Source organism: Anthonomus grandis, chromosome 13 (assembly GCF_022605725.1).
Source record: "Anthonomus grandis grandis chromosome 13, icAntGran1.3, whole genome shotgun sequence".
NCBI lineage: Eukaryota > Metazoa > Arthropoda > Insecta > Coleoptera > Curculionidae > Anthonomus > Anthonomus grandis.
The window spans coordinates 17,172,918-17,189,455 of record NC_065558.1 but is presented as its reverse complement, the minus strand read 5'-3'; the positions used below and the strand labels follow the sequence as shown (position 1 = coordinate 17,189,455).

The 16,538-nt window shown below is 33.1% G+C and overlaps 2 protein-coding genes across 7 annotated transcripts in view; one reads left to right on the top strand and one right to left on the bottom strand.

Moving 5' to 3' along the window:
* LOC126743495 (dual specificity tyrosine-phosphorylation-regulated kinase 2) overlaps positions 1-4,426 on the top strand; it is a 178,482-nt gene extending 174,056 nt beyond the window's left edge. For all 6 annotated transcript variants that reach the window (XM_050450622.1, XM_050450620.1, XM_050450617.1 and 3 more), the window contains one exon: positions 1,440-4,426. In XM_050450622.1, the coding sequence (XP_050306579.1) occupies positions 1,440-1,770 (331 nt within the window). In that variant the 3' untranslated portion in view covers positions 1,771-4,426. The remainder of the gene's footprint in view (positions 1-1,439) is intronic.
* Positions 4,427-12,285: 7,859 nt separating this feature from the next.
* On the bottom strand, positions 12,286-14,383 carry LOC126743506 (40S ribosomal protein S8). The gene is made up of 4 exons (XM_050450641.1): positions 14,258-14,383; positions 13,528-13,910; positions 12,651-12,780; positions 12,286-12,433 (listed from the first exon to the last, which is right to left on the bottom strand). The coding sequence occupies exons 1-4, from the start codon at positions 14,259-14,261 to the stop codon at positions 12,324-12,326; spliced, it is 627 nt and encodes a 208-aa protein (XP_050306598.1). The 5' UTR covers positions 14,262-14,383; the 3' UTR covers positions 12,286-12,323.
* Between the last annotated feature and the right edge of the window lie 2,155 nt (positions 14,384-16,538).

Here is a 16,538-nt window from a genome sequence, read left to right as displayed (position 1 = left end):
GTCCAAATCGATAGCACTAAATAAGTTGGCGGCGAGGAGGCTGCTGGATTCCTTTGCTGCCTCATTACCTTGATGATCTCTGTAATTAGATTTTGTAGACCTAGATCATTATTGGCATCACTTTTAATAGAAACAGCTCTGATCTTTCGCCTGGAAATTTTATATGCAGCTTCAATTTCAAGGACTTCATCTCTAATTCTCTTTATCTCTAAAGATTTCTTTATCTCTAATGCCATCTATGAAATATTGGTCAGCAAGTTCATCCTGGAATAACCCAGAGGCTCCTTAGTAGGCCAGATGCATAAGGCATCTTATATCTGCCTCAAATTCTTGTAAAGATTCCCCGGCTTTTTAATGTCTAGATTTTACTCGAGATTTGAATAGCTGCATTCGATGTTAGCCGCCAAGTCTTCTTTCTAGGGCTACGACCAATGCCTTATAGTCTCGTTGGTGAAAAACAGGTACTGCCTGGAGCAACTCCAAGGTCGATTACCACCAAAGCAGTTGCTTTATATTCATTATTCCAGCCATTGGTTGCTTCAAATTGTCGCTTGTACATTGCTCAAGAACTCTGACCGTCAAACGTTTGAGGCTTTATATTCTGTGGTACAGAATTTGTACATTTTCAGGCTAGGCCAAATCAGTTTTAGCTTGGACTCCCATTCGCCCTTAAAAGCAGCTTGTATTAATTTCTGGCATCTTTTCTCTTTTTCATGCTTTTCGTGTTCGTTCTTTCCTCATCCTGTCGCCACGTCTCTTCTTTCTGTTTTTCCTGACGTCGCCACTCTGCCTCCTTTTGTTTATCCTGTTGTCATCGCTCTTTCATTTTTTCCATAAATTCGGACTTGAATTTATTCATTTGGTCCATCTCGGGCACTTTGATTTCTCGTATTTGCTACGAAAATTTAAAAATTCGTTTTTCTGATCCCCTTCAGCTTCTGCACTCCTAATATATACCAATTGTTACGTATTTCCCGTGGCTTTAATAAATAAGCACACTTAACACTAAACTTTTATTCATTACTACAATCACTTACTATTTCTAATTACTTATTGATGATTTAGAGTACTCAAATCACAACTATCTAAACCAAACTTACCGTCGAATCATCCTATAAATGGGGACCTGATTCGATGGTATATTCATATATTTTCCTTGAAGTTATAATCTTATATTTCTATAAGATTCTTCTGCTAATTTTTAGAATTTTAAAAGAGGGTTCATTAAGAACGAATTTAAATCGATTGGAATAATCCCGCCAAGAAAGCGCCATAGTAAGGCAACTTTGTAACAATATACATGAGCCTTAAAGCCTTCATATTCCACAAATTGTTAACGACTTCGTAAATAAGATTTTATGAAAGCAACTTATATTTTTAGAAAGAACATAAATTCGCTAAACGGTACCTAACTAATCTTCTTTCATTGTTCACGCTAGATGGAACCCAAAACGTCGCATGAGCCCAGCAGAAGCTCTTTACCACTCGTGGATCCTTTCCGGCTCTTCGCGTCAGAATAAATCGGGAAGCGAGCTACGTCACAGCCATTCGGAAGTAAATGTGGCTAACGAGAGCCACTCATCGTCCAGCAGCATTTCCGGAAGCAGCCACTCCCGTACTCATTACAAATCATGCGTGCAACGGGTACAAAAGAGCGACACCGTCCGCGCGAAAATCATCGATACCCGGACCCACGACGGTTCCACTCATCATAGTAAATTGGACTCGAATTTAAACGATTCCGGTACTTTTTTGCCTCCCATACTATAGTTTAGAAGTAGTATGGTCTAGTATAAACTATTAATAGTTGGTAGACCTGTATTGGTTTGTTGGTAGGAATGTGTGACCAAATTACTGCCAAATAGTGTAAGATATAGGATCACAGGAAATTTGGTATGAGGCTCTTTGCAGTCGAGTTTGAATAGGCTTAGTTTGCATAATAAGGACTTGATTGGATTTGGTTATATATAGGGGGTTTGATGGGGTTCATTTTGTTTAAAAAAAGGTCCTGTTTTTAAGAGCTTCCTTAATAATTAAAAGTCGCTATAAACTTTATTTATCTCTTTTTCTGTTCGTCTGTAATCACTATCAATTCGAAATATCTTGTACTTCCAAAAAAAAACTAGGAAGTTAATGAAATATACGTCTTGAACTCTTTTTAATTAAGATGGTATTTTTCGCCTAATTATTATCAGATCAAAAACTGAGATTACTAGGTAAACCTACAGAGTGGAATTAACGTTTTAGCTGGAATAAATTAGGTCTTAAAAAGCCGTTTTATTTGTCAAAAAAATTATGATAAATACGGTTATTTTTGTTTTAGTTCGATTCTATACTTTCGTTAAATGTATCCCTTTTGAGGGTTAAAACTGTTCACAGCTTTAGCATAAACGCCTAACATATCTATATAATAAAATTTCATTTTGACCGTATGCTAGCAATGAAATTTCACTATAAATTAGGATATTTTTTTCCACGAGTTCTCAATTTCAAGCGACCTAGTTGAAATTTTTGAGTATTGCAGCCTGAAGGACAGTGATATAATATACTAAAGAATAATAATTGTATAGAGGGACTGTCACTATAAATGAACTAGAGTAAGTTTTTTTTTAATTAACGAATAATAATCGTACCTATCTAACCAGCTAGCAATGACACGTAAAAATTTCGTTATAATTGGGTCATGATGGGTTATATGACAAGATGTTAAAACATAAAAATAACTTTATGTGACGAAAAACTACAAGTTTGGTGAAAAGTTTCGGAAGTTATATTAAGATTAAGAATTGGTTACATGTGTTTCGCCCCTAAAGCCATTATCACGAGTATCCATAGGGTTCACATCTTAAAGTTGCTTTTTTTTTGAAAATGTAAATTTTAGATGCTATTCATCAGGTCTGATGATGCCTTAGGGGCGAAACACATGTAACCAATCCTGATCTTAATATAACTTTGAGCGTTTGAGTAAACTTGTAGTTTTTTGTCATAAGTAAGTCTCTTTAAGAAAAAATGTGAATGTAATATGATGGAAAACTTGAAAAATTTAAACAGAATATGTAACTGGCAGTAAACTACTCTCAAAAATATTTTAAAATAGTTATTGCTACTGATATAATGCCAAGCTTAAGTAAAAGAATAATTTGTTAATTAGTATACACCACAGTAAAAATGTAAACTCTCATAGGGTACAACTTGTCAGACATTTCATCAGGTTCCTCGCCATTAAAGAGGGATTTATTAAAAAGGCCTAAAGTTTCATAAAGTAGCCAAAAATTATGCATTTTCATAGGGATAACCATTTTGAGTGAACCAGGGCTATATTTCACTATTTTCGCTTTCTATTCACTATTATCGCGCTGTCATGGACTTGCACTAATTGTGTTACCTATTACTATTGCAAACTTAAATTAGGTTCTGAAATAATTGTTATTTCGAGTTGCCATATATATTTGCAATTATTATATTTTAATTGATTATAAAAACAATCCCGGGAAATGTTATGAATTAGTGCTCGTCGGGCCACATATATGTACTAAAGTCTTTGGACAAGTTTTAAATATTAATTTTTATTTTTGATATAATATGTTTAATAATGTATTTATAAGTAATTAATTAAATCAAATTATGATAATAGATACCAATGACAAAAAATGTCATAAAAATAATTATCTTACTTTGAGGTCATCATCTTGTGATTTTTGAACCACTGACGTGCGAATTATTGAACGAATCAGTAATTTGCTGTTACCACCATTTAATGACGTCAATGCGATGAGCCCTTGCTAGCTGGGTATTATTAAGCTTATTTAATTATTATGTACTAAAGCGTTATCTCTTAGTTTAAAAATATTTCTATATATATTCCAGTTGAAAAAATCTACCCTGTATAAATAAAAATTCAGTAAATGAACAAAATTAATAAGTAAATGTGGAGCAAAACAATGGACTTTTTGCATGGTTAAAAAACAAAAATTTGAACTTCCGGTACATCAAATTCCCTTATCAATAGGTGTAGCTAAGTGTAACTAAAACAATGACAATATAGTACGATATCTCTTCCTCTAATACCCTACAGTGGTCTAAAATAGTTGAAAAAAAGGCCAAAAAAGCACGATCTCTTGAAGACCAACTAGTTTTATTATTCCTAGATCGTATTTATGTTGCCGTAAGTTTTTATTTTGATAATTTCGTGATTTTCTTTAGGAATAGGTTTTTTACCCTGTATATATGTATGTGATCTGGATTGATCTGTTTCACTAATTTTTTTTATGACATTTAACCCATTGTATCGTGACTGACCCCATTATAGCTTATAGTTGATTACTATTAACCCTTTTATTTATCTTATTTAAGGGGTATAGAAGGGCTTCGCTTCTATATCGGATTTCTGTACATATATTTCAATAATTATATTCTGTATGCAATATTTTTAGTTTCGTTTTTTTTTGTAAAATAAATTACTTGTGATAGACTCTCGTAGTTTTAAAATCATTTTAACAACTTATATTATAGTTATATTACGTTTACTATGCTATTATAACCGCCTATATGAACGTATAAGTGTTACATTGCCCCATAGTTTACATTTCTCGAAATTTCTAAATTCAAGTTGCTAAAGAATTATGTTGGTTTAAAAAAATCACAGTATATAGATATTGTTGACACATCCAGATGTGATAAGATTTATAAATTTAAAGAAATTATTATTGTATTAAACCCCCCCAATGAAGCCTAAATAAAAAAAATGTTTTAGAAATGTTTGTTTTATTTCTGTTCTTTGCGTATAACTTAAGGTCTTAGTATTAAAGATATCTGATGTCTTAAAACCATAATAGATGTTAAAATCTTAGAAATAAAATAGATGTGTTAAAGATGTTTTTTTCGTATATCTAGGGTACCGTTAAATGGGGAAACATTAACCCTTTGCGGACAACTTTGGCCCACATTAAGAAAAAAGATTATTTTAAAAATAGCGCCAAAAAAGTAAATAATAACTCTATTGTGTACACTCCAGTCGATAGAGGGCGTTTTTGTACTTTCATTAACAGCCGCGCGACGGCGACCGCGTGTTTTTCAGCATAGAGGAACGAATATTAAATTACTCTATGTTTTTCAGTAGAAAGGTGATCTTGAAGCCGACACGTCGATTTTTATTCAATAACTTACGCATTAAAACTCTGATCGGCACCAATTGTTAGGAAAGTTCTAGTATCTCGGTAAATATATTGGCGTTATAGTTGACTATAAAATAGAGCGTAACATATTTTTTAGTTATATTATTAAATCTCCTTTTGATGTTGTCATGGATAATATGATTTAGGGTAACTTTGACCCATATTTAGGGGTACCTCAACAACTAGCAACAAATATTTTACATTCATATTTTTTTTCAGAAAGGTTAGTAATGCCTCGACACCCAAAAAAAACGCCTTGGGTCACGATCCTATGCAAATTATACGTCTGAAAGACTGGAAGAATGCTCACAAGAAATAAGATCAGGTCGAATGTCTGAACGAATTGCTGCCGCAACTTATGGGATTCCTAGATCTACAATCAAAAATAAATTAAAGGGCAAACACTCCAACACTATTGGCCGATCTCGAGGCTTTTCAGATGCGGAAGAAGCTGCTTTTGAACATCTTATCAAGTTAGCAGATTTCGGTTTTCCTGTAGTTGCAATGGACTTTCGGATGGCTTTTAAAGCTTACTTAGATAAAAAAAGAATCCCGTATTTCATTGTTCAAAGATAATCTGCTTGGATATGACTGGACAAAATATTACTTGCTGCGTCATAAAAACTTAGCTCAACGAATTAGTTCCAATATAAAGAGAGTTCGAGCAGAAGTTTGTGAAGCGGCATTGAATAACTATATGGAAAACTTGGCAGTTGCTTTAGAAAATATTCCCCACTCTCGAATATGGAATTACGATGAGACCAATCTTAGTGACGACCCATGAAACAAAAAAGTTATTTGTAAAAGAGAGGCTAAGTATGTTGAAAAAATATGCAATTTTAGCAAAAATGCCACTTCTGTTATGTTTTGTGACAATGCAGAAGGAAAATGCCTTGCTCCTTATGTTGTATACAAGGCCGAGCATCTCTGGACTACTTGGACAGAAAATGCCCCCCCAAGAAGTCGCTACAACCGCTCCAAGAGTGGGTGGTTTGACGGACCTACATTTGAAGATTGGTTTGAATATCTTTTTCTTCTGGAAGTGAGAAACGAATGTGGACCTGTTTTTTTATTAGGTGACAACCTGTCGTCGCATATAAGCGAAAGGGTTATTCAACTATGTGAGCAGAATAATATAAGATTCATATGTTTGCCGCCAAACACAACTCACCCAACCATTGAATGTGGCATTTTTTGCCCCACTAAAAAGAGCTTGGCGAAATATTTTAACCAAGTGGAAAGAGTCGAAATCTGGTTCCAGATTTTCAAGTATTCCCAAGGATTTGTTTTCACCCTTACTTAAAGAACTAATTCAAAATCTAGAAATAGATAAAAGCCAGAATCTAATTTCTGGTTTTAAAAAATGTGGGATTTATCCTTTAAATAAGCAAATGTTACTTGATCGCCTACCAAAAAACTTGACTGAAGTGAATAAATGATGGGTTCAGCTTTTTTGGAACAGATAGAGGCAAAACGTGTAGAATATTTGGGAACTGAAAATAGGACCAAGCAGAGAAGAAAAAAATTGCAGGTTCCTGCTGAGAAAAGCATAAGTTCGAGTGACCTAATAAGCCCAGATACCAAGCCTAAATCTTGAAAACAAAAATCCGCTAAGCCAAGACGAAATTTGTCTTCAAGCTCTTCTCAGAGCTCTTTAAATGAAAATGATTTAGAATCTGATAATCTAAGCGATTCATTTTCTGATTTGATTGAAGACGAGAATAATGAGGTTTTTCAAAATCCTGATATTAAATGACCAAGTTGTGCTCATTTAAACATAGGCGATTTTGTGTTCGTAACGTTTAATGCCAACCAATATCCTGGAAAAATTATCAAGATTTCAGAAGAAGGACCTAGAGTAGATTGTATGGAAAAAGGAATTAAATTTTGGAGGTGGCCAGAAAAAAAGGACGAATTTTTGTACAGTTGGGAAGATCTAAGAGAAATCAGTACAAAGTTTCAGAAATTTACAATTTTGTTGACAAATAAGTGTAATTTTTAGTATAGATGTAGGATACTTCTGCAAAGCATTAGGATGAAGTGTTTTTCATATTTTGTCCCTTATAATAACAAATGTGTTGATTATTTGCAATAAATTTCATTAAAATAAATTTTGCTTTTTCTGTTTATTATCTTTTTGAAAAACCGCCAGTATTTTTTATTAAGCTTTTATTTATCTAAAATCAATTTAACCCCCTACGTTTCAGTGTAGCATTAACCCAAGACCCTAATTAACATGCACGGGACAAAGTTTCCCCATTTCAAAGTAACTTTGGCCCACTTAAAAAAAAATTTTTTTGATAAACAATTTATTATACATGCAGACTGAAGTACAAAATCTATGGGAACATCCATTATGATGCATAAATAAAAATTACATACCATAGAGTTTAACAAGTATTTTATTATAAGCCAAATAATAGAAAAAAAATGGGCCAATGTTTCCCCATTTTACGGTATCTATATAAAAATCTATCTTTATATAAATAAAAATATATGTATGTATAGCATAATAATAACACACTTAATATTATACTTAATTTAATATTAAGTGTGTTTAAATATTATACTTAATTTAGATTGATGCCATAAAATTTTTTTATAAAAAAAATCTGACAACTAAAAAGTAAAGGAAAAATGTTAAATTCCGTTCTTCATGGTTTGAAATTGGTGAAGAATAATTTAAAAATGGTAAAATCATTTTTGCAGAAAGAACCTTTATACAGAATGGTGGTGATAACACTAGCTGACCTATACAGGGTGCCCCCGATTAAGTCGGCATTATTGGTCTCTTTCTCAGTGGCACTTCAATCATTATAATGGCATTTCATAGCCACCTGTTCAGTGCTACAAATTTTTCAATGTTAATGGTAAATTGCTTTAATTTTGGAAACGCCACCACTAATTAAGTATAAGAATACATGGTGGCCCAAATTCGACCCTCATCATTGGGATTTCGGAAACCGTGAGAGATACAAGGTTGGTTAAATTATGGCAAAGTTGCTAATTTTAATTCGATACTTAACAAAATGCCGTTTTAAAATTTAAAAAATGTCGAATAGTTCCGAAGATATCCGGACAAAAACCTAAATCTGGAAAAACCTTTTTTATTTTTTTACGACGTTATTTAAAATCGTATAATAAAATAAATAACACTTGGTAAGTGCACTTTTTCACCTCTACAAATGATGTTTTCAGAATTAAAATACGACGTTTTGTTTTTGAGATACCATCCTCAACTATTTTTTCAAATACAAACCTGGATTTCTATTACCTTATTTTGTTGAACTACATTTTTATAACACCTATGACGTATCAAATTTTTTTATTTTCAACCGATTTAATAGCAAAAACTGAGATTTTCGATAATTAAAAACAAAATTCTTAATACTGACCTGCTTTTATTTTTTTCTTTTAATTATAAGTATCGGCTTATTATTAATAAAAACTAATCCATGATTTAGCAAAGAAGAGGTGACTAATCGGGGCTTCTGGCAGGCCAGCGAACTGCTCCTTGGTTTCCAATCCACTTATTGGGAAAAGTTTGATTAAGAAAATGAGACGCAGCAATACCATTATGTGGTGGTGCCCCATCCTGTTCTCACCAAAATTGCTAAACAATATTCAACAGCTCGTCATCTAGGGCATAAAATATATCGCTTCGTAGCTAATTTAGGTATCATTCGGAATTTAAATTTCCATTATAGAAAACTGGCCCTAAAATTTTGTTTCCATATAGCCCAATCCAAACATTAAACAATTCCCATCCCTGTCTTCGAATTTGCTGATTTTGATACGGATTTTCGACTGCGTATACCGAAAAAAACTGAATTTGATCTACCCTTGTTGGGAAACATCAAATTCGCGTATCAAATTTTAGTGCGGTGCTGTTTACACCGAAAAAATAGTCCTCATGACGTCATTTGACCCAAGTATTAAATATTTGTTACCCTCTTTGTAAACGTAGCTAATAACTTATGATAATGTGACCTTGACAAAAAATAGAAATTACAAATTACACCTGAACAGGTGTAGTGAAGAAAATAAAAATAATTAAAAATGCGAAAAATAAGATTTTAAAAAGCTGCCATTTTGCTATGGGTAGAAGTAATGACTCAATATTTTAGGACCATAAACCAATTAGTGGGAGCTTACAAATGATTAAGCGCATGACCCCTTCCCCCCTTCTATTTAATTTTATTTTGGAGTTTTGTAAAATGAACTAGGGACCAAAATTTAGTATTTAGGTTGCTAATAGGATGTGTGCCAAATTTCAAATTTTTATATAAGAGGGGAGGGGGACAATTAATATACGCAAAGTGTGTATAAATAATTATATTATATAAATTAAACGTCCCCCTGTATATCTAAATTCACGTTTTTTTTTAAATTCTTTCAGAAGTTATTAAGGGTGGTTCGTTTTGAAATGAAAGCGTTGTACAATAAACTATATATTGTCAATACATTTCAAAGTTGAAATATATACCAGGTGACACAGGAAAAAGGGAACACTTAATAATTATTTTACTCTTTAAGATAAACAAATGAAATTTGGTATATCAATAGAATTGGTAAAAGAGAATCTGACATATTTAGTTTTTTTCATCACTTTCAGTTCAACTGGTTTAAAAGTTTAAATTTTTAATCGACTAATCACGGAAAAATAGTTTTCATTGCATTTTATTTATTTATTTATTTAGGGAATCCATTTACAAAAGTATTACATAGCATACCCATACAAACATATATATTCAGATACAAAACTATCTATAAATCAATGAAAGGTGTAGATGAGTTAATTAATTAAAGCCCCTATGAAATAATATTCTTTAACTGCCCCTTAAAAGATGTTATCCTAGAGTCAAAAAAGTTTATCTGTCCTGACAGACCATTAGCACTTCGAGCCATTCCTGTAATTGGCTCATTAATGCCATAATTGGTATGGTGGAATGGGACTGAAAATATTTCTGATTGTCTATTCAATCTGGAAGGCACCCTAAGTTTAAAAAGAGACAATAACTCGGGACAATCTATAGTAGCATTTAATACCTTATGCATAAAACATAAGTCGAGTAATGTTCTTCGTGACTCTAATGTGGGTAAGTTCAGGTTATCCCTGACCCACTGATAGTAATACTCCTGTCTCCTGTAACCACATCTAAAAGCCGCCACCCTTTAAATTTATTTTGAGTTTTTTCAATCTGCTCAATGTAGCAGTTATATGACGGGGACCACACAATTGAGCCATACTCCAAGATGGGCCTAACAAGAGATCAATAAATTAATCTTTTCATCAATAATATTATTAATAATTCATCAATAAAGTAATCTAAAAGTAAACAAAGACAAATCAGTTGTAGACCGTTGGATAAAACCCAGCATTTTCATTGCCCTACCAGTCACCTGATTGATGTGACATTTAAAAGACCACCTGGAGTCAATAAATATTCCTAAGTCAGAAACCTCTGTTTTGACACCAATTGCTACATTATTTATTTTATAAAGAAAAGCAATAGGATTTCTTTGCTTAGAAAAAGTAATCTTATGGCACTTATTGATATTAAGGGACATTCTATTCATGTGGCACCAATCAAAGAACAAATTGAGGTCTTTTTGCAGGAGCACAGCATCAGAAAGGGATGTGATAAGCCTAAATAGCTTCACATCATCAGCAAACATTAGCACACGACAATTTTCAAGTTTCCAAACTAAATTAATCAAAAAGAGGCAAAACAAAACAGGGCCCGAGTGAGAGCCCTGTGGCACCCCAGATGGCACCAAAATTTCAGAGGAACATGTACCTCCAAGATTAACAATCTGGGTTCTACCTCTGATGAATCCCGAGTTCCACTGAAGAAGAGGCCCCACAATACCTAAAGCCCTAAGCTTCTGCAAGAGTACCCCCATGGTGAACCCGATCCAAAGCTTTGGAAAAATCTGTACATATTGAGTCAACCTGAAGTCCCTTCTCCAAGCAGCGGTAGAGGTAGTTGACATACAGCACCAAATTAGCATCAGTAGATCTGCCTTTTATAAATCCAAATTGCTCAGGATTAAATAAAGATTTAAAACTCCAGGCAATCCTATGACTGACCAGGCAGTCAAGCAGCTTTGGCAACTCAGATTGGTTACACACAGCCCGATAACTGGAAATTTCATTTGTACTACCAGATTTAAAAATGGGTTTTAAAAAACTTCTCTTCCAGAGAGTGGGATAAGAACCAGTACCAGAGATTTGTTAAAAATGAACAGTATTGGTTTCGTAGGAACACAAACACATTTCTTTAGGAAGAATGCCGGAATCCTTGTGATAAATGATAAATTTTCTGACTTAAATAGTTTATACGCCTATTTAAAATGTCCACGTCATATCCATAGTCCATGTAATTGAATGTGTCACTTCCTGTTTAACCGGAAGTGATGGAAAACAATAGAATATGTCAAAAGATGCCTTTATAGCTATTCTATTGATTTACCAAATTTCATTTATCTTGAAAAGTAAAGAAGTTATTAAGTGTTGCATTTTTTCTGTCGCCCGGTATACTTTGATTAAGGTATTTTTAGCTGAATTCACTTCTAAAGTATCAGAATATTTCCCAAACTTACCCTCTATTTGAATGTACTAAGCTACACAAAGGGCATAATTTTACCGTTGATTGGATAATATAATCCATATTTTCAATCAACGATTTTAGTCTTTAAATTGAGTGGATCTACTAGTCCATCAAACCAATTTTGAGTAAATTGATTTAAGTGAATAATTTAGAATTATTAAGTTTTCTGGAATTTACCGAACCCAAAATAACAGAAACAAATAAATATATATAGATAATGATAAAGTCCCTATTGTCTTTTCTTTTATGTTTTAAACACAAATGACAAATTTTATAGTTAGTTTACAAAACCTTGACAAGATATGCTTACCTCATATAAGTTTTATTTGACCTGCATCAAACAACGCAGAAAAACTAAATACTGAAGTCACAAAAAATCATTTATAAATAAATGTTGACCACTGGGGAAAAAAATTCTGAACTCAATAAAGGACCCTTTCAATAATTAATTATCCAATTTTCCACAATTTTTATTATAAAAAAAAAAACAACATAAATACAGTACAAACATATATTTGTACTTATTTACATTAGATTACTTTGCTTTCTTAGACTTAATCTTCCTCATGTAGAACTCCAACTCTTTACCTTCTAAGATATAACCATCAGCTCTGCCGCATTGTCCAGGCCTTGAAGCCAAACAGGCTGAAAAAGAAAATTCCATGATATCTTCGAAAATTAAATTATTCATATAAATTTAGAGATCTTTATTGGATGGGGGTCAGAGTAACTATGACAAGCAAGTCACAGAACACAGTGAACTCCTAAAACAGGTGAATCACTTGAATGTGTTCTCGCTAAGGTTTATCATCATTGAAAACATCAAATAGAAGTTAAAAATCAAAATAAATGTGTAATTTACCTAATAATCTACCAGTCTGGAACTGTTCTTCAATGGCAGGTTCAACCTTTGCCAATTTTTGCCTGTTTTCATATTTCTTTTGGACCTTCTTACTCCTCTTTTTGTTTAAAAGGGCTTCTTCTTCTGCAGTCTACAAACAGAATAAACTAGTTACCAATACATAGGAGCCAAAAAACATTCCTTGAGTTAAAAATGGGAATATCAGAATATATTAGTCATAATCATCCAGAAGTCATATGACACGCATGAAAAACATCATTTAAAGTATTACATAATTCAATAAGAAACATGTTTGTGGATCTTCAGTTCACTGAAGTGTGTATACCAACTTATTTAAAAAAGATATCTTTTTCTGATTTAATATCAATAGAATAAACTATTAACAATGTATTCAAAAACAATATACATTTTAAATTGACTTTACTAATATAAGTTACAACAAACAATTGATTTCAATTGTTAGTTGTTAAAAAAAAAACATAAATAATAAGCCTAGTTGCAACTGATACTAATTAAAAGAATATAGCATAATTTAGCCGAATCTGTATAAACAGTTAGTTGGTACATGGCAAAATGAAATAAAACAATAATTTTTTGCCCTATGAAAAGTATTGAAGGTAAACTATAAGTTTTTTCCAATCAATTTATAACTTTTAAACCTTGTAATGAATATAAAATTAACCATAGGAAAATTTAACAAGAAAATTATTTTTGAAGGGAAAAAGAATCCCAGGAGAAATTTGGTCGACTTGTTTATAATAAATGATTTCATAATACCAAATATGTTAAAAAGTAAAATAGGTTTCCTAAAATACATGTGTTCTATTTCTCATTAAGATCTACAATATTTTGCATGGAAAAATAAAAAATTACTTACCAACTTAGCTCCCTTCTTACGTCCTAAAGGTAAAATGTAATGGTTTTCGTACCATTGCCTGAATGGGGTAGCATCAACCACAACAATAGCATTCTTTACCAAAGTTTTGGTACGAACCAATTCATTGTTGCTAGCATTGTAAACTACATCAATAATACGGGTTTTCCTCGCGGTTCCTTCGCTACCCCATGCAAAGTTACCGGTGTCCAAACGTAGGGCTCTGTATTTCAAGTTTCCACCCCTGGTACGTACATAATGTACTCTGCGAGCTCCGAGTTTTGTGTTGGCCGCGGGACGACCTAATTCGAACTTCCTCTTCTTACGGAGGGGCTTCCTCTTGCCACCAGTGGCCCTCCTTTTATGCCAATGATCCCTACTGATACCTAAAAGTAAATATGGATATTTTAGTACTTACTCGGATATTTCACATTAAGTTTTAGGATTTTTAAGTTTATTCAGATCGCTGTGGGATTATTTGAGTCGTCAGCACAACACATCGGACATTATAATTGGATAGTATCATCATGGAAAACAACAAAACATTGAGTAGAGGTTATTTTTTTTTCAAACACTATTTTGACTGAATTTCTCATTTTATTGACAAAATACGTACGGGATTTACTAGAAGCATGTTTAACGATGAGTTTTCACAGAATTTTATACAAGAATACTCACAAATTTTCAAGATGTTGACCGATTTTAAGTAAAAATAAAATTTGGGACTACCTACCCATTGCGGAATCGTATCGGAAAAGAGCAACTTTGACAACTGACGGAGTCAAGCCAGTCTAGATTTTGACAGACAATAGTGACATCTGTGACATAGTGACATCTGTGACAGATCAACACGTGGGAACAGTGTTACCAACAACAAATATCCAGTGGCGTCTCCTTTTGAGACAAAATATTTAAAATTAAAATTCATTTCTTTTATTAGGATAAAGGATAAATACTAACGTCTCGGTTTCAAAAAGTATTAGTTTTTGCGACCGAGACTTTGCATTTTTTCGTTTTGTTGTAAATTGTATCAAGATCTCTTTGAGCATAATGAACTAATTCTTTCAACTTTAGTCCTTACTTAAGTTTACTTAAATTGAAAGCAGAGTTATTGCAAATATAGGTACAAACCTACATTTATAACATCGACCAGGCTAAATCTTAGATCTAACTTTATGTACCCACAATGTAAATGATACCATAATTAACTAGCATATCTGGCAATGACAGCCATGTTGCTCCGATCATCGATAAGTAAGATTTCATATAAAACACATTTCGAAACTGGTACTCAACCTATGACCGAACATACTGTTTTCTGTCTGACAAAAGAGTTTTAAAGCCAGGTCCCTAAACCCATATTTAGAAAGCTTACCAAGTAGTAGTCCATGATTGACACAGTCAAAAGCTTTAGAGAAGTCACAGAACACCGCTGCTGCAAACTGACCATAATTCAAGCTCAAGCATAATCTCTCCAGAAATGAAAACATTGCATCACTCGTGCTAGTGCGCTCTCGAAAACCGAATTGACATTCTCTTAATATGTTATTTTTAGTTTAGCAGGGCAAAAGTAAAATTGGTCTGTAATTTATGGGGTCATTTGGTTTGCCACCTTTAAAGAGAGGTGTCACAAGGGAAACCTTAAGATTACTTGGAAATGTTGCAGAATCAAAAGAAAAATTTATAGCATGAACCATTGAGCCCAAAGCTTTATCAGGTAAACTCTGTAAAACTCTGATGGACACTCCATCAATCCCAGATGTTTTTTTTTCGTTCAACAGTTTTTTGATTTCATATAGATCAGTATGTGTCAATTAAACGATTGTTGTATAGAGATATTATAAGTATACGATAGGGGATCTATTTGAGGATTTATTTGATTTTTTGAGTGTTAATGCTACTGAGCAGTAGAACTGATTAAGATTATCTGCATTGATTGGAAATTCACTTGACTTTGAGAAATTACCCCTTAGTTCATTAATAATACTTCAGTTTTCCTTTGCTTTATTGCGTGCGTTATGGACTCTATTTTCCTAATAAAGTTGCTTAGCATTTCGTATTGTTTTTCTATAAATCCTTCTATATGTTTTAAAATAAGTGTGAAACCATGGATTAGTGGTATATTTTCTTAAATAGACCACGATGACAAAGAGGAAAGATGATAAATCGTTGTGCCTAAATGTAGGATTTCGGCGCTGCTAGAGAAAATCCATGCCGATGTGACAAGAGGACATCTTGGAGTATCAAAGACCCTGGGAATAGTAAAGTAAATGGGTTAAGGCATACCCTCTACCAATCGAGGAAGCCTCTACTATCGTCGACGCCTTAATAAAAGAATGGATGTTCCGATTTAGTGTATATTTGGAGCTACCTTTAGACCATCAAGGACAAAATTTTAAATAAGGACTACTGCATTACACCCGCAGTCAGATGATATGATGGAACAAATGAATAGAACCAATAATCGGTATTTGGCCAAAGTAGTTTCAAAGAGCCACCAAAAAATTGGGATAACTTTTTCATTTGTTTCTGCTGACTTAGCGGCCCTCCATAAAAGCACAGAAGTCTCCGACTCGAATAGTGCTGAGAAGAGAACTCCGACTCCCATGAGTTTCTGAAGTTTGATTTTAGTTTTTGTATGTCAATGAGCTACGTAAAAAATGGCCATTCATAGTCAAGTGCGCATTTCCTTTCGCAATGGGATGAAGGACACATATGATTTCATTGCCAAAAACCAGAGGTACAACAACGGTAACTTGGTTTGGCTTTATCACCATAAGAGACGAAGGCCTAGTAAGTTCAAAGTTGGACAAAGTTCTGGAAGCTGATCTTCTTTACAGAATACAAAAGCTGCCTGTGGTTGCCAAAAGTGTTTATACTAAGTCTTTATATATTTACTAATACTAGCAATGGCAGATATTTCATTCAATTTACAATTGACACTATTTTGCTAAAATATCTATATATAATGCTGTGAGCTGTATAGAAAGGCTGAATGGTTCACATCAAATAGA

What these genes read in the sequence shown, in the direction of transcription:
- LOC126743506 (XM_050450641.1), bottom strand. An exon ending in GTAAGAAGGGAGCTAAGTTG is followed by an intron (nt 12,781 to 13,527) that starts GTAAGTAATTTT and finishes TTCTGTTTGTAG; the next exon opens with ACTGCAGAAGAAGAAGCCCT. An exon ending in CCAGACTGGTAGATTATTAG is followed by an intron (nt 12,434 to 12,650) that starts GTAAATTACACA and finishes TTTCTTTTTCAG; the next exon opens with CCTGTTTGGCTTCAAGGCCT.